General features: G+C 41.5%; 2 protein-coding genes across 5 annotated transcripts in view; one reads left to right on the forward strand and one right to left on the reverse strand.

The window, feature by feature from the left end:
• The first annotated feature begins 40 nt into the window (after window positions 1–40).
• disp3 (dispatched RND transporter family member 3) lies at window positions 41–25,094 on the forward strand. Of its 4 annotated transcripts, XM_023344298.1 has the most exons (24): window positions 41–588; window positions 701–811; window positions 1,062–1,170; window positions 5,463–5,526; window positions 8,322–9,281; window positions 10,366–10,585; window positions 10,672–10,808; window positions 10,900–11,034; window positions 13,156–13,316; window positions 13,494–13,633; window positions 13,745–13,836; window positions 13,962–14,126; window positions 15,124–15,285; window positions 15,996–16,142; window positions 16,211–16,353; window positions 16,435–16,604; window positions 16,693–16,823; window positions 17,148–17,332; window positions 17,488–17,614; window positions 18,478–18,623; window positions 18,713–18,872; window positions 18,961–19,074; window positions 19,174–19,346; window positions 20,548–25,094. In XM_023344298.1, exons 5-24 carry the CDS (start codon window positions 8,330–8,332, stop codon window positions 20,902–20,904), a joined length of 4,017 nt encoding a protein of 1,338 aa, XP_023200066.1. In that variant the 5' UTR covers window positions 41–588; window positions 701–811; window positions 1,062–1,170; window positions 5,463–5,526; window positions 8,322–8,329; the 3' UTR covers window positions 20,905–25,094. The 4 variants fall into 4 exon arrangements, with proteins under 4 accessions (XP_023200066.1, XP_023200069.1, XP_023200067.1 ...); XM_023344299.1 differs by lacking the exons at window positions 41–588; window positions 701–811 and adding an exon at window positions 819–943; XM_023344301.1 differs by lacking the exons at window positions 41–588; window positions 19,174–19,346 and having other exon boundaries at window positions 618–811.
• The window catches only part of LOC102234545 (bone morphogenetic protein 1), a 37,450-nt gene continuing 34,667 nt past the window's right edge, over window positions 24,832–27,614 (reverse strand). Inside the window, exon 20 of the mRNA XM_014472304.2 lies at window positions 24,832–26,094. Coding sequence (XP_014327790.1) covers window positions 25,960–26,094 — 135 coding nt within the window. The 3' untranslated portion in view covers window positions 24,832–25,959. The remainder of the gene's footprint in view (window positions 26,095–27,614) is intronic.

Genomic DNA, 27,614 nt, shown 5'->3' on the forward strand with positions numbered 1-27,614 from the left:
ATCACACACGTTTGTGGTCGTGTGCACCACCGAACCTGCTTTGTTTGTGGTTGTGAAGTCTCACTTCAGAGCGACCGCCCCGATTCTCCTTTGTTTGATGAATTATTACCTTGTGATCAGTCCGGCTTGCACATGAACAAAGGGGGTTTGATGGATGTTGGAGAAAATCTGGAGAGCTCCTTGTTCCTGTTAGACGAGAGCAGGTGGAGTGAGGACGCCACAGTGAGAAATAGGATATTTTTTGGCGTTTTTAAACATGACAACTCCAATCACTGCTCTCTTTAAAGCCTGTTACAGGTGCTGAACGCAACCTGAGAAGCAGATGGAAGTGATTTGTCTTCTCTGAAAAATGAACTTGTGGGCTAATAAATCCTGATCAGTTGGTAATTTTAATCTGCCCCTCACTGTAGCCAGTTATTCTGATCACCCTCTTATAGCACACCCCACCAACTGAGTCTGGACCAGACCATACCAACTCCAGCATGATGAGAGGGGGCTCTGCTGCTGCATCAAGGCAGCTCTTGTAACATGATCCTCTCTACCCGATCAAATAAGCACTCATTCCCTGAAAGTGACACTTCTGTCGAGGTAAAAACACTCTGCTTGGCTTCTTTTTTTTTTTTTTTTTTTTTTTTGCCTTTCAGCATCATCGTGTGTGGGGGTTTCTGAGCCGCGTTTCTCTCACTATTGGGCCAACCAGCAGAGCGTGCTGAACAAAGCCACGAGAAAGGAGAGGGAGAGAAAGAGAGAGAGTGAGGGGAGCTTCTGGGGAAGAAATGTCTCTCGCTGACTCTGTCGCCTCGACAACCGGGTAAGAAAAGGAGGGGAGGGAAGCACCAGAACAGGAGGAAAAGGACTTGGGCGCATTGAAGGAGAATAAGAGCTGGGTGTTTGAATCAGGAGATTCCAGCCCAGTGAGGGAGGAAAGTGGATTTATTTTTGTGTGTGTGGCATTTTCTTATAAGGGCTCATTGGGTGGATCTATTTCTATTACCTTGTGAGTTATTAACTATGTCAAAAAAAAAGCAGTTTAATCTTTTTTCTTTTTTCCTCATGTTCAGATATCGGCAAATGGAGCAGATGAAGCTGCAGAGGTCAAGTTCAGCTTTATAAAAGTGGACCAGGCAGGCCTGAACGCTCCACCTGTGATTCCTGTGTGATCAGCCTCAGGTAAGTCTTCCTTCGCCATTAAAGGTATTTGCTTTTTACTTATTCAGGAAATGCAAATAAGCTGACTTCTGGATGCATTCACCTGCTAAACAAATGTGAGCTAATTGGTTTGATAAATCACTAAAAGTTTGGGTTAATAAGTGTCACTGTGTGTTTTAATTTGCAAATTATGCAGCCGATAAAGAAAAACTGGAGCAAATTTAGGGCTTACTTACTCAGTTTTTTGTTTATTCAGACTGTAAGGACGGGGAAACGTATAAATGTTTCATCTCCACCATGCTTCACTCACCTTGCATGCTGCTTCTGCTCCTCCAGCAGCGTGAGCAGCAATTCATCAACAATGAGAGAAATGAGCACCTCTGTTCGCCCAAATTGGATCTTGAGAGTTTGAGTCGAAGCATAACACTCAGGCCATGGTGGAGAATAGAAAGCACGCCGAATATAAACATCATTCTGGGCGCTCATGCATAAGAAATGTATTCATAGAGCACCGGTGGGGGAAATCAATGCCTCTTTAAATTGGGTGCGATTCCAGCTGACTTTACATCAGCCTGAGTGTGTATGCGTGTGGGCGTGCGTGTGTGTGTATGGAGGGCAAGAGAGGTAGCATGTGGTGTCCGTATCAGATAAGATGGAGAGGAGATAAACTGAAGAAGGTAGAGGTGGGAGGGAGGTTTAAAGCTGTCGTCAGAGGCAAGGTTAAAAATCTCTCACCTCCGAGGGGAAGACGCAGAGAAAAAGCAGAAAGATTGAAGGGTGGAGAAGAGCAGCAGAGTGAAAGGCAGAAAGTGAATCTAGTGCTCAGGGAGGCCGAGAAAAATAGGGATAGTTGAAAGATTCAAGAGGCTGGTACTGCTACAAGCTCCTGCTTCATCCCCATGACACCGACTTTTAAGATTTAAAGACAAGTAATTATTCCTGTCTGAGTTTCTGTGGGGTTGGTTTTTAGGCCTTTTGTTTTTTTAATGTCCCACATCATTGAAATATCCAGTCAAGAGAAACTTGAATATGATTAATTAGTTAGTAGTAACTGATCTCACACGGGTTTGTAACAACAAGTCATTAATCGGGTCTAAAAAAAACACCACACCCTGCAATTGGTTAATTACATCTTGTTGTTGCTGCTTCACTAAGTGCTTAGTCACTAACAAGATTCTGGTGGAGATCCTAGTGGATTTTTGATCAGGCTTTCTTTGATTTAGATTTGTTGTTTGACATACAAGTAAATAGGTTTTATTTGCTTTGCTAAAACTGATCTCCAATCACTGGGAAGAAGCAGAAATCCGATCTACCTCATTCTTCTCATGGCACACCTGGCTAGTTTAAGATCTGGAGATCGGCTCTTTCTTTTTGTTTTGTTTTTGCAAAACCCCACATTATGATTCCACCACCAACATGCTTTCCATATGGCACAGCATTCTTTGAGTTTAGTGTTCCACTTCTACTTCTCCCAGTTTAAAGTGCACATCTGGATACACACTGTGACCACAAGACAGCATCCTTATCTTATCTGAACACACCACTTTACTGCAGATGACCCTTTACCTTGTCTGTGTGGTCAGCCATCATTAAAAGATACTTGCGTTTAGACTTGTTTATCGAGCAGCTAGTTCTCGTAACAACAAATGTTCTTGACTGAAAACTTGCGATGCCAGCTTCTACATCGTCTCTGTGCCTCGATGATTCCTGGCTCGTTCCTGACCACGCTGACCAAATTTATGTCAACTGTACATGATAGTTTAAGTTCTGGTTAAAATATTGTTACAGATAATAATCTATGCTTACCTACAGTTATTTAATCTATTAATCTCTGTAATTCTACACATCTGGATGGATTTCCTAACTTCTTTCTTGATGTCCTGTCCTTTGATGAATACCACCCTTTTTTCAGATTGTTTAAAAGAACCAAAAACATGCACAGGGAAGCTACCAGTGTACATACTGCAAGCATTTCATTTTGCTATTTTTCATAATTATGGGTTACTGCTAGTGCAGATCTAACATTCAGTTTCTGAAAACCAAATAGAAAGCATTTTTTAATACAGAAATATTGTGTTGTGAACAACAAAAATGTGGGAAGAAATGAGTTGGTAGTCGTATTGCAGGCCATCATTGGTGTCATACGCAAGCATACTAAGCAACAAGACTTCATTACTAAAGAAACTGCTTTCTCGGAGTGCTGCAAAATATATTAATGCGAAGTTAAAAAAAAAAATCTTTTAGGAAAATATTCATGAGCAATGGGAATAACCACAGACTTGAAGGGATTTTAAAGCAAATCCAAGAGTTTGGAATGCAAGTAAAATCTTAAATGGCCTCAAGTTATTCACAGATGTATGCAGAACGTGGACTCCACCTGTCGTATTCCTGGTGTTAAGACTCTCAGGAACCAGAGACAAGTCCACAACTTCCTTACCGCCTTCAAGGAGAAAACGACTACAGGGTGTCGGAAAGAAGATGAGAGACACCAGACCCAACAGCGGAGACAAACTGATGGATGCTCTTAAAGCGACATCTGGTTTCCTCTATGCCACACTGATTTGATACAGTAATTCATTCAAACGCAGCCATGACCAAGTACTGAGTGTAATATGGAAATATCCATGGAGACATGCATATTTCTGTATTAAAAATCCTTCCTTATTATGTAATATTCATAATTTTGGGTTTTCTCAAGCTGTAAGCCAGAATTATCTAAATTAACAGAAATTAGTTCCTGAAATGTCTTGTTCTTTTTTTTTTTAATTAAATTAATCAATATGACGTTCAGTTATTGAGCAAAATTGATGAACTCTGATATTCTTGTTTGTTGAGATGCATCTGTGACTTTGATGCCAAGTTGATTTCAGCAAACCCACAAGCATCAAATATGCAGATTTAAAGACACGTTGTACTGCTTTTGCTGCCCTGGAAAATGAGGAGAAAAATTGATGCCTGTTTTTCATGGTGTCTACACGCCTAAAACATTAAATATTTAAGATTTATGATTTTCTTTTTCGCTCGTCGGCGCCTTCATTCCTACGCTGCACAAAGAGCCTCCTCACATGCAGCTCATGTTCTTCCCACACCAAGACACATACAGCATGAACACCTGAGCTACAAAACTTTGGAGAAAAAAAAATATATATATTTAAAGCTCCAGAAAAAGTTCCCAAGTGAGTCCAACATGAGGGCGCGCAGATCATCCAGTAATACACCATACATTATACAAGAGGATGTTCATTCCTCTCAGAACATGCACAGAGATTCACTTCGTTCTGCTTCATGCATTTATCAGTTCTATTTTAGATCCAGGTGCCGCATTTTAAGGAAAAACACAAAACGGTGATTCACTAATGACAAAATAGCTTTAATAATCCAGGCGTTATCTGGGAGGCAGCTCCTTTTTTATCCCAACAAACAATGCGGGAAGTCAAATTGCAGTCTAGCTTTAATCCTCACCTGCATGAGGATTTAAATCCACCATGTTCTCTTAATCTTTGCAGAAAAACAGCAATGTTGAACAAATCCGGCGGCTTGTAAACACATTAGTTATACCACAGCTCCGCAGCGCTTGCGGTGCTTTACAGCTGTGCATTGCTCATAACTATTGTGCATGAGGCTTGATTTTCTTGAATGCGAAGACGCATCAGACTCATCAGACAGGGAGAACGGATGCGTCCCTCAGGCCATGCATCACTCTCATTAGCTCTGCTCCCCTTCACTGGCAGGTGTCGGTAGACTCACGGAGACAGATGAAGGGTAGCACAAAGCTTTGCGTAACGACTGACATGCACTTACGACTCTCATAAACTCCGCAATGGCTCCAGGAAATCAGCACATCAAATTGGATGTGGATGTGGAAAGAAATGGAGCTGTGGAAATGTAACTGTACACTTCTAATCCAGTTTGTTCTCCGTTATTAATATCTTTGCTATTGAACAGCTGATAAGTGCAGGATTGTGTACTTTAGTCGTCATTAGCCAAGCTGTTCTCTCCTCTCCACTTTCTGTTCCACTCCTCTCATTATGTCGCTGCGCTAGTCCTGGAGCCTTCTGTTCTCTCCTGTCGACTCAAGAAGTAGAAGTGGCATTATTAAAACAAGGCAGAGAGACAGAAATGAAACATAACAGGATTAGGAGAATCTAATCATCAAACTCCACCAGCTGCAGTCAGTTTCATTGGCAGGCAATAAAGAATTATAAGACACGTATTTGTCTTGGAAATATCACATAACTGATCTTCTCTGTCGAGGTACCTTGCATATTGCAGTACATAAAACATTTGTCAGCAATGTTTTTTGCTGATTGCAGATAACGGATCATTCTACCTTCAGACCGCCGCCAAGGACAGAAAATTATACAGCAACTTGCAAAGGTAATTATACCTATTGAAATTTTTCATAATTTGCCATTTTCCAACCACAGACAATAAGTGTTTATTGGGATTTTATGTGCTGGACCAGCAGAACAAAGTGGCTCATTATAGTGAAGTGGGGAAAAATAATTGATACTTGATTTTCAAAGGTTTGCCCAAATAAAAGAGCTGAAAATTAATGTTCACAGATTTTCCCCAATCGGATTGAAGAAAGAAAACCTTCAGTCCCTCGAAAGTAGAAACCAAAAAGACCCGCAGCTGCAGAAAAGGTGGTTTGACAAAGTGTTGACTAAATGGAAAGGCTGAAGAGGTACAAGCTCTTTTATCCTTGTTAATTCAGAATTAGAAGCTGTGTAATCAAGTAGCAGCTGAAAAACAATTTAGCTGAATAACTTAATAATTGCAGTTGTACTTTAATCATAAATAAATTTGTTCCCTTAAAAGTTCAAAAAGTTCACATTAACGCTGTCCCTCCCCTTTTTAAAAGTCCACGTTCTCTTAATTTAAAAATAAAATAAAACAGATGAACCACGGTTGTGGTTGAAAATAGCTGAAAATTGGTGTCCTTTATAGAATATTGGATTCAGTGTGAAGCTCTCAATTTTCATTTCTAAAGGCTTTATTATCTATTACATAAAAGGAGAAAATGTGGCATAAAACAGCATTAGCCCGTCTGAGTCGTGTGGACATTTGATATTAAAAGCTTTCTGAAAGTGAAGAGCAAAAACTTTTAATGATGGGCTCATTACAGATGTCCGTGAGCCGCCGCATTATCAGTGAACTGCAGTCTGACTTTGTCCCACTGTGGGAGATTTTTCTCCACTGGAAACATGAATACATTGTCTGCTTTAACTGCAGTGTGAAATATGAATGGGTTGGTATGAGTCTCCTGGTAATGGTAACCTTGAGTGAAACTGTTTCGGTGGCCTGTAGTCGTAAGATATCACTGCATTTATACAAGCATAGACTTTAAAATATGTATAGCAGAATGTAATTCTTTTTATTTGAAGTAGAGAAAGAAAAATATACTTTCTGCTGCTGAAATACTGTGACATATTTTAATAAATTGATATACAAAATTAATAATATCAGAGCCTGCTAGAATCGGGGTCCCCAAGAAAAGTTGAATTGAACAAAAAGACCAGCTTTAAACAAATTGAGGAAAATATTTTCTAGTTTAAATGTTACAATTGCAATTTCAATTGAGTAATCATTTAAGGATAATTTGACACAGCTTTCCATGTCAGACCTGGGTAAACATGTCCTGTACACTATGACTTTTGCAAACACTTTAGCAGTTAATGACCTTCTTCCATGTTTATTTGTAAATACAGGATCAAATACAGAATTGCCCTTACTGCCTGTTTGCAACACGTACCTGCTGAAGAGCAAATGTAATAATTGGTATTGGTGAGGGCTGAACATCTTGGAGGACAAAGTTCCACAAAGAGCAGATTTTGGATCTGGTTGCAGGATCTCATCTTGCTACGTTGGAGCTTGATTTTATTTTTAAACAGATTTTCTCTTATGATGTCACAACATAGTGACAATATCAAGAAATGTATCAAAAACCTTTTTGTGAATACAAGTTACATACTAAAGCTTTGATTATCTTTAATGCATCTAGACTTAATCAAAAACATGGTTTAAATCATCTCTGCATCATAACTGTTGGTTATGATGTTACATTTCCAAATTGCCTCATTAGTCCTTCTGGGTGAGAGAAAAGTGTTGCAGCTATTTTTTTTCTCTAAATCTGTCACCTTCTCTCGCATCTCATTTTAAAGGGCAATATATTGGTGGTTTTTACGTCTTGACGTCTTTAAGACCTTGGTGCACTTTGAGTAACCGAACACGGTCCCAGTGTGAACTTCAGTCCGGCTTCAGAGCACAAAATAAAAGTCCCTAAATCGGCTGACCTTTTATTTTCTATTCATTTCATAATGAATTCAATGTTTGTCTGTGAAGAGACCTTTGTCTCCGCTTTCTTCATCATTTGTGGTATTTCTCGAGCAATACAAACAGCTAATTCCTTTTTATGATGGATTTCACTTCAGCTGCAGGGCTCAGCTATTGTTCACACTTAATCGTGATTCAGTGCCTCACCTGACTGACCTTAGAGTGCAGCCTTAAAGAGTGCAGATGAATTGCCGCAGTTGGAGAACGCTCGCTGCCATCAGAATGCAAACCATCTGCAGCAGCATATCATGAGCACCAGAGTCTAAATAAGAGGCACCCATTGACACCATTAGGCAAGACCTGTCCATCACAGGAGATAAGCCAGCAACTGTTTCTAATACCCCGCTTGCTCTTTCTGTCAGTAATTAGACAGGTGAGATTATTTAATTTTCTACACACACACACACACACACACCTTGACAGCCACTGGTGGACTCTCTCCAGGTGATAAGGGCTGACAGGGAGAGGAAGAAAATCGCAGCTTTTACCCTGACTCACCCCCAAGCTCTTGTGAGCAGCATCTCAAAGCAGAAAGCTGCGAACATTTTTCTTTCTTTTCTTTTCTAAGCCCTTGAACCCCATTTCCACCTCACCCCCTCCTTTAATTTTCTGCTAACGAGCTCAGTAGTGGAGGACCTTGGCTCACAGCAGCTCTAGAGCAAACTTAATTCCCTCACACCCTTGCTTGCTCAGGACAGATTTGGAGGTTCCCCTGTCCTTCATTTTGCCTAATACTTGTGTCAACAGTTCGTAGTTCAAACATCTATTTCACCCTCGCGTTCACTGCAAGAGCTACGAGCGAGTAATAATGAGGTGGTGTAATGTGTCGCTCACAGGTGCAAGCATGGATGTGGAGGACGAGGCGCTGCTGTTTCGCACCAGCTGGGGTGATGATGAGGAGGAAGAGGAGGAGGAGGACGACGGGGTGGCGCACGCTGCGGGGCATGGCTGCTTCTCGGGGACTGTAGGGGTTTGTGGGCTGTGGAGGGGAGTGGGGTGGGTCTACACACAACCCTGGGCCAGCGGGGTGGTCTTAGGGGTGGCCTTCCTCATGCCCTGCGCCCTGTTTGCCTACATGCTGCTCTACTGCCCTCCTCTGGACATAGACCTCTCCTACAGTGCCTTTGAGGTTCACAGTCACTTCTCAGCTGAACGCTTTGATGCTCTCACCATCGCTGTGAAGTCTCAGCTGGGGTCCTGGGACAGGCGCAGGCGGGACGTCGATGACATGGAGTCTGAGGAACTTAAGGAGCTTATCCTGGAGAAGCTGGCGGAGAGGGGAGTTTTCAACTGGACAGAGGGGAAGAAAGTGAAGTCCTCCTTTCAAACAGGCAGCACTCTAAAAACAGAAGAAGCCAGAGAAACAAGAACTGAGGCCGACTCAAGTCAGGAGGGGGTGAGGAGGGACAAGAGCCTTGGAGGTGAAAAGGAGCAGGGATTATGGGACGGAAACTCCTCCCTTCCACTCATTAGGAAGCGCAGATTTGCTCCTAATTACTACATGCAGAGCCAGGCTCTGTGGAGGATCGAGCTGGTGTTTGTGGCTCAGGGGAAAGGGGAGCGCAACATCTTCACTCCGGAGCGCCTGGAGACGATCCACCATGTAGAACGTCTCCTCATGCAGCATTCGCAGTTTCATCAGTTCTGCTGGAAACCTATGGAGATTTTAAGGGATCTGCCTCTGGGGCCGTCCTATTGCTCCCCACCCAGCTCTCTTCTGTCTTACCTCTACCCCAGTGAGAGAGCGGGGAAGATATACTACGATGGCATGGGCCCAGATCTGGCTGATATTCAAGGTGAGTCAGCGTGAAGGTCCCAGTTCATTACCTTGCAAAAGCTCAGATGCCCACTGAGCTTTTTCCACGTGATTTTATGTTGAAACCACAGACTTTTGTGTTCTTTATTAGGGTTTTATGTCATGGAGCAACACAAAAAGTGTAGAACTTCTAAAGAAGTGAAAATTATAAATAGATGTTAAACCTTCTCTACAAACAAAATGCAATTTTATTAATGCACACCATTAATAATTGCAGTTGTGCTTGTGATGACAAGCTATAGGCTATGAGGGCATTAAACAAGATACAGACCCAAGGCAGCTCTGGAGGAGCTGCAGAGATCTTCAGTTCAGGTATGACAATCTGTTGTGAACTCTACCAAGAAAAAAAACCATAAGGTGGAAGAAGACGCACCTGTAGGACTTGAACCAAAATTATGTCTTTCCCTGCATGCAAAATCCTATATGTGGTGGAAAACTGACTCTTCAAAACACAATTAAGCATAGTAGTGGCTGCATCATGCTGTGAGGGTTAGGATTAGGGTTAGGGCTCCATCAGAAAAACCACAACCCTTATCACAGAACGAGAGTTACCGTGGATAGATTTAGATGACAAGTTGTGGTTTGAAACGGTCCACTCAAAGCCCAGAGCACAATCCAATTAACAATGAATGACAACACTTGAGAACTGCTGTGCAATATGTCAATCTGGGATATTTACAAGCACAAAAGACACAGCATTTCAATCCATATATGGAAATCTGGTAGAGTCATAACGCAGAAGACTTGAAACTGTATTTGCAGAGATGTGATTCTACCAAGTATTCATTCAATGGGTTGAGCAAGACTGCATGCCACATTTTAAGAGTATTATTTATATAAAAGAAATATATTTTAAAAGCTACATGGGCTTTTATTTTCTCTCTATAGTTATTTGTGATATTTTGTGTTGGTCTTGCAAGTCCCCAGTGAAATACATTGAAGGTTGTGGTTACCATCTGACAAAATGTCAGAGTTCAAGGAGTAGGAAATCTTTTGTGTCATCAAAGACTTCCTGAAACGAGCTAACCTATCACCTGCTTTCATCTCTTGGTGCTTTGTTGTAGGTTCCTTAAGTCTGGCCATCACCCACCCACAGTTCTACTGGTACGTGGATGAAAGTCTTTCCCCCAAGCGTCTCTCCTCGGCTCTCCTGCGCAGTGAGATCCACTTTGGGGCTCCCCTGCCATCTTACTACTCCCTGCAGGACCGAGGAGACGAGCAGAGAGCTCGCTTCAAAAACTTTGTGGTTCAGTATGCAGGCATGCTGGCCAAGCAGTCTACCAGGTCAGAGACAAAGGTGTTTGGAGCACTAAAAGCCTCGCAGTACATATTACCACTGCAGATTGTTTACTTTGCACCTCCTTTTACAGTGAAGTGAAGGTGCTGTATGGAGGGACGGAGCTGTTTGATGATGAAGTCAGACACACCTTTTACAATGATATGATGTTGGCTGTCATCAGCGGAGTCTGCATCACCGTGCTCGTCTATATCCTCACCTCGTTTTCTGGTACAGTAGGAGCAGTTTCCCATTTTATTTTTCCTTGTACTCATACAGTAGCTTGGAATATTAACCAGCTCAAGTTCTGCTCTCTTTGAAGTCTTTCTGACGTTCTTTGGACTCGCCGCCATTGGGCTGAGCTGCTTGATGGCTCTGTTTTTATACCACGTTGTCTTCGGGGTGAGGTACCTCGGCATTCTCAATGGAGTCGCAGCATTTGTTATCATTGGGATTGGTAAGTTATTAGGATCTTGTTGAAAGTATGTTTTTGCTTATTTTTTTATTGTGGAGAAATTATTCTACAAACAGCTCTGTTCAGCAGATATAAGCCTTTAATTAGATTAGCATAAGAGCAAAAATAAGGCAAAACAGGCAAAAAATCTTTCCAATGGGTCAAACTTTTTCTGCCTAACTTTTTCTTAAAAGTAGGAAAAAGTCTCAGCTATATTCTTTATTAAAGCAATGTTTGACCAATATACTGAGAGTATAAGATAACATGATTATTTAGGGAACTTTAAATGTGAAGTCAATCAGGGCCTCAAGCTGTAAAACTGGCTCAAATGTAGAGAACTTAATTAGAGTACATCAAACGGTGCTGAGATTTGGTTTTGGTTATTATTTGCTGATAAAAAGCGACTCCAGTAGAATATCATAGCAGAGCTACTTAGGGAAGCAGAACACTTTTAGTTTTGCTTGTTAGTGTTGACATACACTTGTTCTCTGGGCTTCTGCTCAGCTTGGTGAGTTTCTTTTCCAGAAGTGATAGTCACTGTCATGTTCCAAAACACACAAGAGATTAAAGATTTTTCTCTTTTGAGTGGAGAAAGGATGTTCTATAAGCTAACTTGATCAAATTGTTACCACATAGATCTGGACTATGTATACTTTGTTGAAGCTGATTGAGCTGAAGCTGCAAATGATCTTTTATATCAATTATAATGAACCAACGACAGTGAAAACTATTGTCCAGCAGCCGACTGAATGTAAAGATTATATGACCAGCACACTGGGTTTCAGCTGTTCTCAAAATGTTTGAGTGACATTTTTCAACTAAATTTAACATTCTTTTAGCTCCTTACAAAAATCTATATAATTTAATCAATAAAGCTGTCAGAAAAAATTAAATCAAACATCAAATCAAACATCAAAGATTCAAGTTCCTCTGAGATGCATCAGATGTCTCGTACCGTGCCTTGTTAACGCTCTTAATTTTTTTCCTATTTTGTGTCGCTTCAATCACAAACGTCACTGTAGTTTATTGGGAATTGATGTGACCAACACAAAATAGTGCACGTGTGTGACAAAAATACCTTCATGAATACACCATCCTTACAGTGAAAGGTGGTGATGGCAGCGACATGCTGTGGGGATGCTCTTTTTCGCAGCAGGACATTGGAAGCTGGTTTGGTTGATGGGAAGATGGATGAAGCTGAATACAGCACAAACTGGGATTGAATAGTTCAGACAGAAATCCATTAGACTGAGCTGGGGCTATAAAAAAAATATTTAAAAAAATCTCAGTCTGGTAAAAAGATACACCAAAAGACTTGCATCTGTAATTTTAATCAAATGTGGTTCTAGGGAGAGCTAAATAAAAATACATGCCACACTAGAAATTTTGGTTTGCGATTTCCATTACATGCATGCCTTTTCCTTCCACTGTACAATTACGTACGACTTTGTTTTTGTCTGTTGCATTAAATCTGAATGAAATGTAGTTAAAGTTAAAGTTTGTGGTTGTAATGTGACCAAATGTCATAATTCCTTCTTAAGATGGAAAAGGTTTTACATATTTTTGCCACATTTAATGTTTTTGCATATAATATTTCACAATTGTAACTTTTTTGCCGTTATCTGTGTTTACTAAATATTAACAAATTGGAATCAGCTGTGCGTTGTTTGTTTTGCACACTTGGCCTTATAGTTAAATAATCTCAGTACCTAGTAAAGGCCAGACCAAATGCAGATTATAACTGCACGGTTGACATGGAATGTACTTTCTTTTTTTACCACAACAGTAAAAACGATTACTACTTCTTGGATTTTGGATCTTCCTAGCAGCTGCACATATCTGAGTTAACTGTTTAAGACGTGAAATTGTTCCACCAGATCAAAATGTACAACAACTAAACCCAAATTAAATTACCTCTTTGAAAAATTTATCATGTCCCATATTTTCTAGTCTTTATGCTAAGCCGAGCTTTTTTATTTCAACATATGTTTGCAGGGATGCAGTTTTGATTTGCATTCCACTTTCCAGATGAATGAAAACATTCAAGGGTTTTGTAATATTAACAAAACAAACTGCACCGTTCCACAGATAATAACTCATGTGTTTCTGCTCTCCGCCTCTCAGGGGTGGATGATGTGTTTGTGTTCATCAGCACCTTCAGACAGGCCTCCCATCTCCGTTGGCCCCGGGAGCGAATGATCTACACAATAAAGACGGCCGGCCGGGCGACGTTCCTCACCTCCTTCACGACCGCGGCCGCCTACGCCGCGAACACCTTCTCTCAGGTAATCGGGCGAAGAGAAACGCGGCGTTTTAACTGAATGTCTGCTTGAAGTCTAAATGACTCCTCTGCAGAGGATGAATAGAAGTGCTGCTCTCAGCAGACAGCCATTTTCACTCGATAAGCACAAATTGAATGTTTGAAGGTTCTTCACACTGTGCTGCGTTTAACTGACACTCAGATCCCAGCCGTGCATGACTTTGGCCTATTCATGGCCCTCATTGTCAGCTGCGCCTGGCTTTGGGTGTCTGTCCTGATGCCAGCAGCCCTGTGTATCTGGACCCGGCATGTGGAGCCTCACGAACACGACTGGATGAACTGGTGAGCTCCTATTTCCTTACTTTGTTGGAAGGTGTTATTTGTGGTGGCTGCGCTCAGCTTTGCTGCACTCAAACCAGCTGCCTCTGACCCTAAACTGTCCTCTCCCTGAAGCGTGAAGCTGCTTTTGGGCTCGTCAGCGAGCTACAGCCCTCTGTCAGATGAAGATGATGATGTGGCACTTCTGTCGGTGGACATGGAGCCAGGTGAGATTATTATCTCCTTTACAATGAAGGGATGGCATGGTGGGGGAGAAACAGGACAGGGAACGATTCCAGGTTGTAAAACGCAGCTGCTCTTGCATCGCTGAGGTCATTCTCCTTTTTGTCAGGCTCCTGTGACACAGACAGCGACGGAGCCATTCTTTCCCTGACAGTGGATACACCATTATCCCCCGCAGGACAGCATCAGATGGGTGTGGTGAGCACGAACCTCCAGTGGTGCCTGAAGCACTTAGTGGCTGAGCCGGCTGTGAAGCATCGAAAAGCAGTTTTAGGTGAGACATGACATGAATTCACTCTGCTGCAGCCATGAGAGTGATGCCGCTTGATTAAAATACTCAGTGCACATAGAAACACAGGCACATTTGTCTGTGCCCCTGGTAAAGATGTAACAGTCATAAAAAATCAATGAATAAATCAATATTTTATTGCAGGAAATTAATCTCACACTAAACATGGTAGAAAACACAACTTTAAAATTGAAAGCATTTATTTAGCAGGAAGAAACACTAATATTGATGTTTATTTTTTCTTTTTCGTTATAGTGATGATAGTACTATTGGTGTTAGTACTTTGTACAACTCCCCCTGTTGCCAACAGGACAGCACTGACTCTTCTATAAGCCTTCTCAAGGCTGGAGCATAAACCATAGAAAGAGGCAGAGAAGGCCACAGTCATGGATCTATTGCTCTAGTTTGTAGTTTGCCTTTGAGCAATTACTGGGTTAATTTGGCCATAACATGCAGAAGATCCTGTTGAAATTCCCATTGATGGCCAATTTTCAGTTTTGTGAAAAACAGTATCACATGTCCTCCATTGTTTAACAATGACTCTGAGGCGCATTTCCTTTGTTTCATACCAAAAACCACCTGGAAAGTCTTCAGCCAAACGCAATTTCACCTCTTATTATTATATTTTTGTTTCTCACAACACTTACATTTTTACAGAGCTGTTAATGTTTCCATGGTAGAGATCAGAGAGAACTGAAAATGCATCAGGTTAATGAACAAGTGCCCCGTTTCTCCTTGGAATAGTTCAACCTCTAAGTGGGCTTAAAAGAACGAGGGCATTTTTACGCATCCTCACCATGGCAACCATTAAATCTGCCCACATCTGCATCTGTTTTGTTTCAACCGGTGAGATTAAAACTGTGAAATGAAAAGCATCTTTCAGTAAACATTCTATATCGTTCCTCAGGAGTTTCTTTATGTTGCTCAATCAGACCCTCCTCTCTAGCTGCCGCTATTTGTCCCTGTCTTGGTTCCCATCCAGGTGTCTTTCTCCTGGTTCTGGTTTTCTCTGCGGGCTGCTGCTGCCTCCTGAGGCCGGCCACCCACGCCCCCCTCCTATTCCGACAGGAAACAAACCTTCAGACGCTGCTGGCTCTGCGCAGCAACCTGAGTGGTCAGGGCATCTCCTGCCCCACCTGCTCAGGTGAGGCCACAGCAGCTAAAGAGGCTCTGTTGAAAAGGTTTTAAAGCAGGTAACATCCTACCAGCAGTACATAATTGATGTCTTCATTAAGTATAAATCCTGGTTTGTTATTTAAAATCTAGAATATTAATGAAGTACAAATAAACTGTCTAGTTTAAACAATAATGCGGTGTAAATGAGTTTTGAAAATCTCTACGTCCTATTGTGTGAGTGTTTTATGATATCAAAAACATTTACTGATGTAAACACTGTAGTAACCCTCACACAGAGAGATTATGAAGTATTGCGTACTGGACAGAATTAACTTGATGCAAACTATCAGAAGAGAAAATAAACTATGTCTCATATTTTTTTTATATGCAAGGCAGCCATGTTGAATTTTGCTGCAGAACTTTCCCACTTAAAATTCAGACTTCAGAGAAGTAAATCTGTTAATATTTTTTAACCTGAAGTTGACCTCACAGCCTCTGAGGGAAAGGATGTGCATAATTAAATCACATCCTTGTATTTAGGATGTGGCAGTGCAGTCATACAATTGCAGTTCCTGTGGTTAAAAACCTTTATGTGTCATTTTCCGGGTCCCTTTTGTGAGCCTAAAACAGCTTTAAACGGTTTCAGTATGTTTGTACATGGAAACTTATTTCCAGCTGTGGTGCTTGTTACAAACAGTTTGAGACGTACTGCCCTAAAGGCACGTTTTATCACGTTAGGGGTGTTCATGGAAAAACCACATCTGCTGTACACGCATACTTCCTCGTCAGGATTGAGGTTTTCCACACATCAGCAAAGTCAAAGCACGACAGCTTCGACTGTCTCCCAGACATCCATGAAAACAAGCACAAGCACCAACAACACAGGTAGGTAGGGTAAAAACGATCCTCCATATGCAAGAGCGCTGGTCTTGATGTCTTCATGTGCTTCTTAGTGTCAGACTCCTTGCTGACTGTGTACATGTCGAAGCTGGCCCAAGGAGGCTCCACAACAATCTACAGGTTCTCGCTCAACACCAGCATCCCGTCGCCGTGGAAAGTGTGCAGCACGGAGCGTGACGAGGTGTCGTCGTTCCAGGTTTGGGAGCAAACGAAGCCGTCTATGCGATCCGTTCGTGGCACGTGCCGCCAAAACAATCTTTTACTTTTGTCTGAACAGGCTTTTAGTCATCCCCAGAGAAATTACACCAGCAGAATGACGGTGTGCGTTTCCCGAGAGTATCGCCCCTACCCCAGCTGGATGATCACGTCCGGCTTGTGCGATCCCCGCCACGGCTGGACCCAAGAGTTTTCCTTCTACGTTGCAGCGTCCCCGCAGCAGAATAGCAGGTGGAATAACAAATCCTCTGCTCAAGTACAAACTCTCTGGAGGCTTTAGCAGCATTTCTGTCAAATTAAATCTGCCTTCTGCCTTCAGGAGGCTGTATTTTGCTCAGTGCCATCAGAGACCTCATCCCAGCAGGCTGTGTGTCAAAACACCTGGTTGTGGCTTCAGTTCTGGGCCTGACGGACCTTTAAAAGGATCTTTTTATATCCCCCTCCCCATCGGTATGCAAGCATCTTTGTCTGAGATCATTGTCAACATAAAAGTGATTATTCAGTTCATTAGGAAAACACTGCACGAGTCTCTCTACCTTGTCATGTCTTTGTCATTTACTCCCACATCGTGAGTGTTATGACTCGAGAAAATGTTGTGATATGACAGCTTCTTGAAATGCAGCTTCTTGAAGTGGCACTCTGTAAACTCACTGGAGGATTTTTTTTTAGTTGTGTGTTTTTTTTTGTTTCCCACAGCACTCTGGTCGGGAAGCTATTTTTACACTGAATAAACAAACAAAGTTGAAAGATTTTCCTTTTGTTCTATTTTCAAAGATTCCTCATCCGCTGCCAAGACAAAGGCATCGAAGACGTCTGGCTTTAACCCGTGCAGCGGCGGCGCTTGTGGTCGCCCAGCTGTGCGTCCCCTGGTTGACACCGGGGCCATGGTTTTCGTCGTATTCGGGATCCTGGGAGTCAATCGAAGCGAGAACAGGGAAAACCATGTAATTGGAGACATGGTGAGGGTCACTGCATGATGCTGATCTCCATGTTGTCCCCAGTGTGTAAATGACAGTTGCCTAAATTGTATTTGCAAGTCCATATTGCAAGACATTTAGTAAAACCTTGCAGCATCAGTGTTTCTCTTACATTATTTCTTTTTTTTTTTCTAAAGGGCAGCGTTATCCTGGATCCAGACTTTGATATTTTCAAGGAAATGGGCCATCTCTGCACAATCTGCAAAGCTGTTGGTGCAAACAGAAAACTCGTGAAGCCGGGAGGAGCTCAGTGTTTGCCTTCAGGTAAAACTCACACAGTCGTAACGCTGGTGCACTTTTTTTTATCCCAAAGATGTTTACTAGCTAAATGTGAAGTAAGGCAAATCGTTGCGTGCCTCATGGCAATCAATTAAATATTGAATGTACAGTACAGACCAAAAGTTTGGACACACCTTCTCATTGAATTCAATGAGAAAGTACAGACTCAATACAGAGTCTGTACTCTGTATTGAGTACAGACCAAAAGTTTGGACACACAGTTGTGTCCAAACTTTTGGTCTGTACTGTATGTTCAACACTGTGATTTTCTGAGTGCCTTTGTGTGTGATCTTAGAATCACATTAAATTAACAGGAAAAGATAATCATAAAATGTGTGAAAAAATAAAATGTTGGAAAAGAAATACAAAGTGCTTTGTAAATCAGCGCTTATTATTTAAAAATGCACATTTTATTGAATTGTATACCACAGACCAACACAAAGTAGTGTATAAATGAAAGTTAAAAGAAGGTAAAGTATTTGTATGTTTGTATGTATTTTTATTTTACTAATAATAACCTTAACATTGCAGAATGTCTAATTAGCTGTAGCCTCTAGCAGGTTTTCCTCAGCTTTACTCTGTATTCAGCTGCATCTATCATCCCCTTTGACTCAGACTTAGCCTTCATGTACCTGCTAAAGAAATGCATCCCCATAGCATAATGCTGCCACCCCCAGCACCATGCATGCTTTCTGGTGCGTTCAGGATGATGGGCAGTGTTGGTTTTCTCACCTGTCACACAAATTACACTGAAGTGACAAATTGTGGAAATGTTCTAAAGGTCATGAATATGTGTGAAGGGTAAAAGACGAGGGGGAGGATGATGGTGTTTCTTCTGCTCCCGGCAGGCAACAAACTCTCCTCAGTTCTTCCTCTGCTCCATCCTGAGTGCCACTCCCTCCCCGAACCCAATCTCCTCCCGGGCCAGCTCTCCCATGGCGCAGTGGGAATGCACGGCGGCAAGGTCCGCTGGTTGTCCATGGCCTTTGAATCTGTAAGTCCTTTAATCTTGCAGCTTTCCCTCCGCATGTGTAATAAAAAAAAGCTGTCTGACCGGCCATACCTACCGTCTCCTCTCCAAAGACCACATACAAGGGGAAATCGTCCTTTCAGACCTACTCAGACTTCCTCCAGTGGGAGAACTTCATCCAGGAGCAGCTTGCCAGCCTCCCACAGACTTCGGCTCTCCAACGTGGTTTCCAGACATGTGAGCACTGGAAGCAGATCTTTATGGAAATTATAGGTAGGTGTTTGATTCGGCTCAGTGTTTTATCTCTGCTAACTGATTAGAGAAGTGTGTGTATAAATGTAATGAGGTCTGATGTGTTTAGGTGTGGAGAGTGCCCTCTGGAGTCTCCTGCTCTCTCTAGCGATCTGTGTGGCCGCCGTGTCTGTGTTTACAGCGCATCCTCTGCTGCTGCTGCCGGTGCTCATAACAATTATAGGTAAGAGACGAAGCAGCTCATGTACGTGCTTGGAAGCCTTTTGCGTGGATGTATCGAGGTCCAGATTGTTCGTTGTTTTGTTCCCCCCCCCCCCCTCAGGAGTGATCTGTCTGGTTGTGGCTGTCATGTATTGGCTGGGTTGGGAGATGGGAGCAGTGGAAGCGATTTCTCTGTCAATACTTGTCGGATCTTCAGTGGATTACTGTCTGCACCTGGTGGAGGGGTACCTGCTGGCTGGCGAGACGGCTTCCCTACTGCCTGGACACAACTCTGTAAGGGAAAGCAGATTTCTCTCATAGTCACAGCTCTGACCAATCACACGGTGTATGTGATCAAATCTGAACCCTGTCAGATTTGATCACATTCTTGTGAACGATATGTGGGGTTCTTAAAGTTTTATTTAAAAAATCTCATCATTGTCAATAGTTTGTCTTGGTCTCTACTGGCTTTGCACATTTTGCGACTAGAAACGAACCAATTTGTTGCCATGTATTTAGAATTGCATTGCTTTGACTGGTTTATTTACACATGGGTATGTTGTCTTGCTGGAAGTTGAGCCTCCGCACTGCTCTCCAGGGTTTTACTGAGTTTTACAGTATTGTCCTGGATTTAGCTCCATACATCTTCCCATCAACTCTGACCAGCTTCCCCTAAATAAAAACATAGTTCTAGCATATTGTGCTTAGTGTTAACTTTCTACCTCAGATACTGTTTTTTGTTTTAATTTGCATCAGCATCAACATGGCTTGTTGGGGGCACAACTGCAAAAAACTGTTTCTCAAGGCTTTCTTTCAACATGGTTTTCTTTTTGCCTTTTCATAAGAGCCAGATTTGGTTGGATGACCAACAGTTTTCTTGCTGTCAGATTCTCCCACCTAAGCTGTTGATTTCTGCAGCTTCTTCAGAGTTATCATAGGCGCTCCTTGCCTTTTCTGTTGGTTTAAATCATGCCAAACTCTTTCCATTGTCAGATAATGGTTTAAAATTTTCCGTAAGATATTCAAAATCTTGCATAATTTTTAATGATCTAATCCTGCTTTAAACTTGAAACTCAATTCTCTCTCTCTCTTATGAACAAAAGTCCTTCACACAACAGCTGGATTTATACTGAGATTAAATCACACACTGGTGCTCACAATTTAGTGAAAAAATATGATTGCATTAAATTTTATTTTGGGAAAATGTGTTGAGAACCATGTATCATTTCCTTCCACTTCACAACTGTGTTCTACTTTCTGTTGGTCTCTCACCCACTTCAGTACATTGAAGTTTCTGGTTGTTAAAATAACCCAATATGAAAAGGTTCAAGGGGTATGAAAGACACTGTAAGTTTTATAATAATTTATTTGAGCTTTTTAATTAAAAAGGTTTAAAAAAAACCCACACCTTTATGTCTCATGAACAAAAGAGACTCGCCGTGCTGAAAGAACATGCTTTTAAATCAACCCTTTATTCTGTGTGATTTGCTTACAGGAGCCTTCAGCCGAGAGGCAGAGGCGAACTTTGGAGGCAGTGAACCATGTGGGCGTTGCCATAGTGTCCAGCGCCGTCACCACAGCAATCTCCACCGTCCCTCTTTTCTTCTGCGTCATTGTGCCTTTCGCCAAGTTCGGTCAGATCGTGGCCATCAACACAGCCGTCTCCATTTTCTTCACCTTGTCTGTGACTTCTGCCTTGCTGGCCTGCATGGCCCCGGCCCGCTTCAGCAGACACCCCGGCGCTGTGCTGAAGGCCAGCCTGGCTGTGACGGCAGCGGCGGCCTTGGTGGGGGCTCTGTGCTGGACGGGCCAGCAGCTGGGGGCATCGGCCTGGCGGTCCCTCAGCACATGAACACACTGTTGTCCTCGACTCACACTGATGTCAGACAAGAGTAATGTATTTTCCTTTACCTTCAGGAGAAATATCAGATCAGTAAGTGATCTTTAAAGCACAAAGATGTCAACACTGTCTCAGTAATTGAAAACTATTTGTTTTCTAAGAACAGATTCACTTTACTTATAATAGTCAGTGAGTTTGACATACAGGGGAACAATCCTTCACCTGCTGAGTAACTTCTTGTAACTACGTGACTCAGTTCTGTTCTGCCTGTGAGTTGACATGATAACTAGGTTAAGGTATTGTGCTTTTTTTATTTTCACAACCACATACTTCAGTGTAACTTAGTGGGATTTTATATGACTGACCGACACAAAGTCGCACATAATTGTGCTGTGGAAGAAAAACTATACATGCTTTGCAAATCTAAACCTGGTTATGTCTCATTCAGGTTAGATGGAGAAGTAAAACTAAAATAATCTGAATCTTTTTAGTTTGTGCAACTAATAAGAATCCTCTCAGCATATTCTCCCACCTGAGCTGTAGACCTCAGCAGCAGAGTTACCACAGGCCTCTCAGCTGCTTCGCCCATTGTTGGTCCTCTGACTGGACCTGTTGGTTTGCAGTAAAGACATACTCTTAATTTTTATGCAAGATGTTAAAATATATGTAGATATGTTACTTCTTTTAAAATTACACACCAGTGAACTCTTAGTAATTTGGGTGCTCTATATTCTACTTAGAGGTGTTAAACAAAATTAGGCTGACCCCCCTTTGTAGGCCACACTGTTCAGGTTTGCATTCATAAAAATATTGAAAAACCACTTCAAAACCATGTACTGCTTTGTATTGATCTATTATATAAAATCCCAATAAAACACACTGGAGTGGTTTGTGTTTGTAACAAAGTGCAGGGAAGTTTAAGAGGTTGGATTATTTTTGCAAGACACAATGTTTCGTTCCGTTTTGTCTTCGGCTTTGAGTAATTCCTGGAAAATGTTCTTGCTTTACGTTGTTGAGTCGTAAAGAGTTGCCGATGGGTTTAATAACACAGCGTCTGACTGTGGTGTTGGCGGTTTACATTACTTTATGGTCTTCTGTGAAACTTCCTGATTTTTGTTTAATGCCGCGTCTTCTCGGAAAGCTTTTACTATGTCCATCTGCAGCTGGACAAACAGATGTATTAACAGAATTTATACTGTTTGGTAAAACGTGTTGTGTGATGTAAATGTTGTTCTGAACTGAACCTTTGGAAGCTGCCAGCACATGTGTGCTTGTGAATACTGTTGCGTTATTTTTATGTGATCAGATCTTTAACTGCTTTAAGGTTTTTGTAACAACAACAAAAAAAACAACAAATGGAAAGAATCCTCTCTTCCCGTCCTCAGGTGTACACTCCATCACATTTTAAAAGCACTCAGTGTAAAAGTCTCCTGTCCTCGCAGCAAAGAGCACCACTCGAACACCAATCAGCTGCAGCAACGCGCTGCCCTGCAGTGAAGGTGAGGAACATTTGTCAAACCATATAACACGATAATGGCTAGGGAGAGGAACCCACTCAGTCATGGCAAGAGTGGTACGTTTCTGGGATTTTTTTTTTGTGTGTGTTACACTTGTGAATGTCAAATAAAGCAGGTGCAGAAAGCCATTTGTGTTCTCATTAGTGAAAGGTCAGTGCTGCGTCCTTCTGCTTAGTTGTATAACGGAGGAGGATGGAGAGGCGTCGCTGATTGCTTACAGTCACATACTTACAGTAGGAGCTCCAGCGTCACATTGCTAGGCTATTAATCATCCACACGAAACAACTCGGACTCCGTAAACAGGAGAGCGGTTTATTCTTATGCTGAAAAGTAAAAGGAGAATGATGTTTTGGTGTCGTTCTGTCATGTAGTTCATGATTGATAGTCAGAAAGGCCTTGGTGTATTGTTATAAAATGAAATGTGTTGCAGCAGAAAAAGAGATATGGATTATCTGAATGTCAGTGAAGGTATTTGTACAACTCTGAATTTATTTTTTTTTTGCTACATAATTTAAGAGATAAGTTTCTGCACTATGTGTAGCTGGTATTGTGTCACAGAGAGACATGTAATAGGATGGTTTTACACCCGAGAAACAGTTTTTCTTTGTTGAAATATGTCTAATGGGCCCATTGAGGTAAAATTCACACCAGATGTCCACAATAACCCAAGTAATCCTCACATACTAAACAATATGTGCAAATCAGTCAACAAATGAAGTTAGAAGTAAAAAGTTAAAATGTTGCAGGGAATAAATATTGAAAGTATTATGAGAAGGGTTAGCACAAAAAGGCACAGAAAGCAGCTAAAATGTGTTTAGACAGCACTCCAGCTGGTATGTGCAAATGAAAATCAGCACGCTTAATATTAACCGTGTCACAGTGGTGCGACTGATGAAAGCAAAAAGACTGATACAAAAGATTTAAGTTGCAGAACATACTAATGGAAATTTGTTACAGCTGCATTTCTAAACTTCTGAATGATACTGTAAGCCTCATTGGAACTACACTCAAAGTGGAAAGAAAATGATTTTACCATAAACAAGGTGTCCTTAAGATTTCTGACAGAGGAGTGAAAATAAGAGTTGTCCAAAAGCTATGGAGCAACAAAAGACATGAAAATAGCAGGTGCAGTTATTCACATCAAAACAATTCGTAATGCTCTCAATCTCAATGGCTCATCTGCACACTTGCTGCACAATACTCCACTGCTGAAGAAATTATTGTTGCAAATTGTTTGGGCCGGTCAGTAAGAAATGTGAGCATACAGCCTGGTCAGAAGAGAGCAAATTTAAAATCAATGTCCATAACATGTTTGGAGGAAGAATAGTTCTGGACTTGCAAAGATTCATATGGAGTTAAAAGTTCAAAGGTATATACAAAGTCTGAGTGCCACCAAAAAGTCAAATAAGTATTCAGAGGTGATTGAATCTGAATCGGTGCTGACCGAGCTTCTGAACAATGAGATTAAATAACATCAGAACTTCATAATTTGGTCCTTCATATGAAATGTATGTAAACATTGTAACAATAGCTTCCAAAGTGAGGGGTAAATTTCATTAAAATAATTTGTGAAAATCAGGTTTTTGAGTATCATTGAAATAATTACTTCTGCACTCAAGTGATCAAATAATTGTTGAAATCTTAAGATAAATTTTCACCCCGTCTTTCAGACCCACTTTAAGCATTTGGGTGTGAAGTTGATCATCAGTGAAGACTGAGCATCTGCATAGAATAGCATGCGATTGAAGTTTCAGGTCGTTGCTATGACTTGTACTGAATTTAGGCAAATTTTGTTGAACTAGGAAATAGGTAAAACAATAAAAATTAAAATTGCTGCAGGGAGTTTGTTATAACACAAGATGAAATATTTTGGATAACAAATGGTGGTTTTGAACTTCATTAAAATGCAAGGCAGGTACATGATAGTGTCACAGTACTTTTCTCATTTCTGTGAAGTGACACCCTCTATCTAAAAATAGCAAATCCAAGAGATATTAATACTTCAGAGGCGCTGTGTGTGTTTGTTGGGGGTTAAGTTCTCATTTAAGTTTTGTTACCTTCTCACACATCTCTGATTGAATACTTTCACAGCAGGTTGGTTCAATCTTTGTATACTCTAAATTGGTCCAAACTATTCCTGTGGAAAAAAGCGCATCAGACAGAAAACAAAAGAACAGCTGTGCGTTCTTTAAACATGGAGCCGAATGACAGAGAAAGTTAGTGAGCAACAACATAGATTAAACAAACACAAGTGACTATACATTAGAAGGCTTTTATAGGATCCTTCCCACCTTTACATTATATGTGTAATAATAAATACCACGGCTCATTTGGTCATCGAAAAATGTTTCATTGTACCAAAGAAAAGGCAAGTTGCTCTCGAGAGAATGTACTTTACATCAGAACTGCAAAACAACAGTTATACTGAAACATAAAGTCATATCTTTATTTCACCCCATGTTACAGGGCACACACAATGTTCAAGTATGCCTGAGGAACTAGATGGAGCAATAAAAAAAACAAAGAAGAGATAAAATGCATTTTAAAATAAGTGAACTGGCATTGCATTTCACAAAGTTTTAGAAGCTCATGATTTTGGAACAATTCACTGTAAAGTGCTAACTGGTTCGAGCTGAAAAAAAGCACATGTTCCCTTAGAAAAAAAAAAAAAAAAATCAAACATTACTCTATACATGGAGGTACAGAAATAGCCAGTCATCAGGGAAGTAAGTACCAACCAGAAGACATGGACAACATTTCATTTATTAGTCCTTTAATAAGGTAACTGCTTCCCTAATTTCCTTGTTAATGGTAAGAACAAGAATCTTGTCACTGGCTGCCAGGACAATGCCAAGTACAAATGCTGGTGTTGCCGCTGTACAGCTTTCCTTCACTCCTTGTAATTACATGCAATTGGCTGACATACAGTTTCAAAAAATCTCAAGTGAAGTCCTTTTAATCCTCTTATGGACAGGAATCCATGCACCGTAGGCATGAGAGAGTGAGAGTGAGAGGAGAGGAGAGCAATAACCGAAGAGTGCAGGAGATGTTCCCATACTCCTCCTCTTCCTCTCCACCCCCCTCCCCCCTTCTCCCCCGCCATGTGGTGGGCTGGCCTGACAAAAGCAGAGATCTGTCCAGCTGATGCCTGCCTTCCTACAGGTCCTGAGAATCCACTGTTTTCCTTTTTGCCTCCGAGTAGGAGGCATATTAAAAAAAAAAGAATAAAAAAAAAACAAAAACATTTTTTTGGAGGGGAGTGGGTCAATACATTTTCCCCTACTGTCTGCCTAAAGTAGCTGTTCGTCCTCTCACCCCAACCCTAACCCTACAAAGGTAAAAACAAGGTGCAGAATGGCTTTACTCCTCACAGTCTGTGGGGGGAGCTAGAGCCCCTGGGTGTCGAGGTGCGGTTGGTGGTCTTGCGGCTGTTCTGTCGAGTCTGATTCGTCTTGGTGGCCGAAGGTTTCCGAGCGACAGGCTGGCGCCTCCCCCGGGGGCCCTTCCTTTTGCCCCTTTGCCCTGCACGGCCCCTTCCGGCCCCCGCTGGTCACTTGCGTGAGTGCAGTGTGTCCTGGAACTTGGTGCTGGTGTAGCGGACATGAAAACCTTTCTTGTTGATTGTGTCGTCAGAGTGGAACTTGATGACAATTGAGTCGCCGGCCGAGTAGATCTCCTCTGGGGGCTGCCAGGAAGGAGGAAACAACAGAGTCACAGGTGGCTTTCTGCTAGTTTGCTCCAATTAAAACTCAAGACTTCTGTCACACTGGAGCTGAGGTCAAATGGATATTCTGTCTGAACACAGTTCCCCAGGCTGCAACCACAACTTTTATGCTATGTGATAGACCAACACGAATAAGTGCACAATTGTGAATTGAAATACTTGGTTTTCAAAGTGTTGACAAAAAACGAGAAATATGGGATGCATATTCGGTACAAATTGCCTTTACAAGTCACCTAATAAATACTTAAAATTTAATAAATCAACTCCATCTGTGGATGATTTTATCTCTGAAGGTCTGTTTAATCCAACCAGGCTGATCAGTGTTGATGGCAAAATAGACTGAGCTCAATATAGTGAATTACTGGAAGAAAACCTGTAGAAGCACCAAAAGACTTGAGCCTGAAGTAAAGGTTCACATTCAAGCAGGACAACTTTCTGAACATACAGCTGCAGTGACAGTGGAATGGCTTAGATGAACGCATGTTCATGTGTACGAATGGCCCGGTCAGAGGTCCGATCTAAATCCAATTGAGGATCTGTGGAAAGTCTTGAAAACTGATGTTCCCAGATGATCTGCATCAGTTATTTAGCAAAGAAGAACGGGCCAAAGTCTCAGTCTCTCGATGGTAGAGATGGTAGAGATATACCGCAAAACAGTTACAGCTGAAATCACAGCAAAAGGCGGATCTACAAAGCACCGACTCAGTGGACTGAATACATATGGACACCATACTGTTCAGATATTTTACTTTTACTTTTCAAAACCTTGTATCCTTTTCCTTCCACTTCACAATTCCTTCCTATTTTGTGTTGATCCGGAACATAAAATCCCAATAAAGTAGACTGAAGTCTCTGATTGTAAGAGGACAAAGTGTAAGAATTTCAAGGACTATAAGCCTTTCTCCATTGAACTGTAATAACTCCTGAGTCAGATATTGATTATATCCAGGTGCACAGCTCTGCAAAACTGTAAGCCAAACTATGCAACACACACACACACACACACACACACACACACACACCCACACATCACTTCATATGTTTCAACACTTTTTTGCAGGATTACGTCTGCCAAATAGTTCCTAGAAGAGCAGAAAGACAATTAACTGCTTTATGTGAGCACAAAAATATTCAGAGTGAATTTTATCTAAAAAAATGTTTAATTATAATTAAAAGCAAACATCACTTTGAAAAATAATTAGGTCTGTCAAGCGCTGCAGCTGAAGCTTCTGCAGACAGATGTAAGAACACCAGGCTGCGATTAAAGCTGCCAGTCAACATGAATAACGCTTTGTATCTACAATGGTCCAGAAAAGAAGTTTGAGGGACAAAAGAAAAGAGAAATTTGATTGAGGACCCAGAAACTTTGTTAAATTACTGAAAAAGGCCTTTGGCTAAAAGAATGCCTCCTGTAATCATAATGAGTTTTCACCGTACTCCTGACGGAATGGTGTCATTTCATTTCTACCTGTTTTATAAAA

The sequence above is a fragment of the Xiphophorus maculatus genome, chromosome 12 (assembly GCF_002775205.1).
Source record: "Xiphophorus maculatus strain JP 163 A chromosome 12, X_maculatus-5.0-male, whole genome shotgun sequence".
Lineage (NCBI taxonomy): Eukaryota > Metazoa > Chordata > Actinopteri > Cyprinodontiformes > Poeciliidae > Xiphophorus > Xiphophorus maculatus.

Bases quoted from the DNA above. Each gene is read 5' to 3' on its own strand.
- disp3 (XM_023344298.1), top strand. From the start codon at position 8,330: ATGGATGTGGAGGACGAGGCGCTGCTGTTTCGCACCAGCTGGGGTGAT. The intron at 16,605-16,692 runs GTGGAATAACAA...TTCTGCCTTCAG, and splicing joins TCCCCGCAGCAGAATAGCAG to GAGGCTGTATTTTGCTCAGT. The intron at 16,824-17,147 runs GTATGCAAGCAT...CTATTTTCAAAG, and splicing joins TTATATCCCCCTCCCCATCG to ATTCCTCATCCGCTGCCAAG.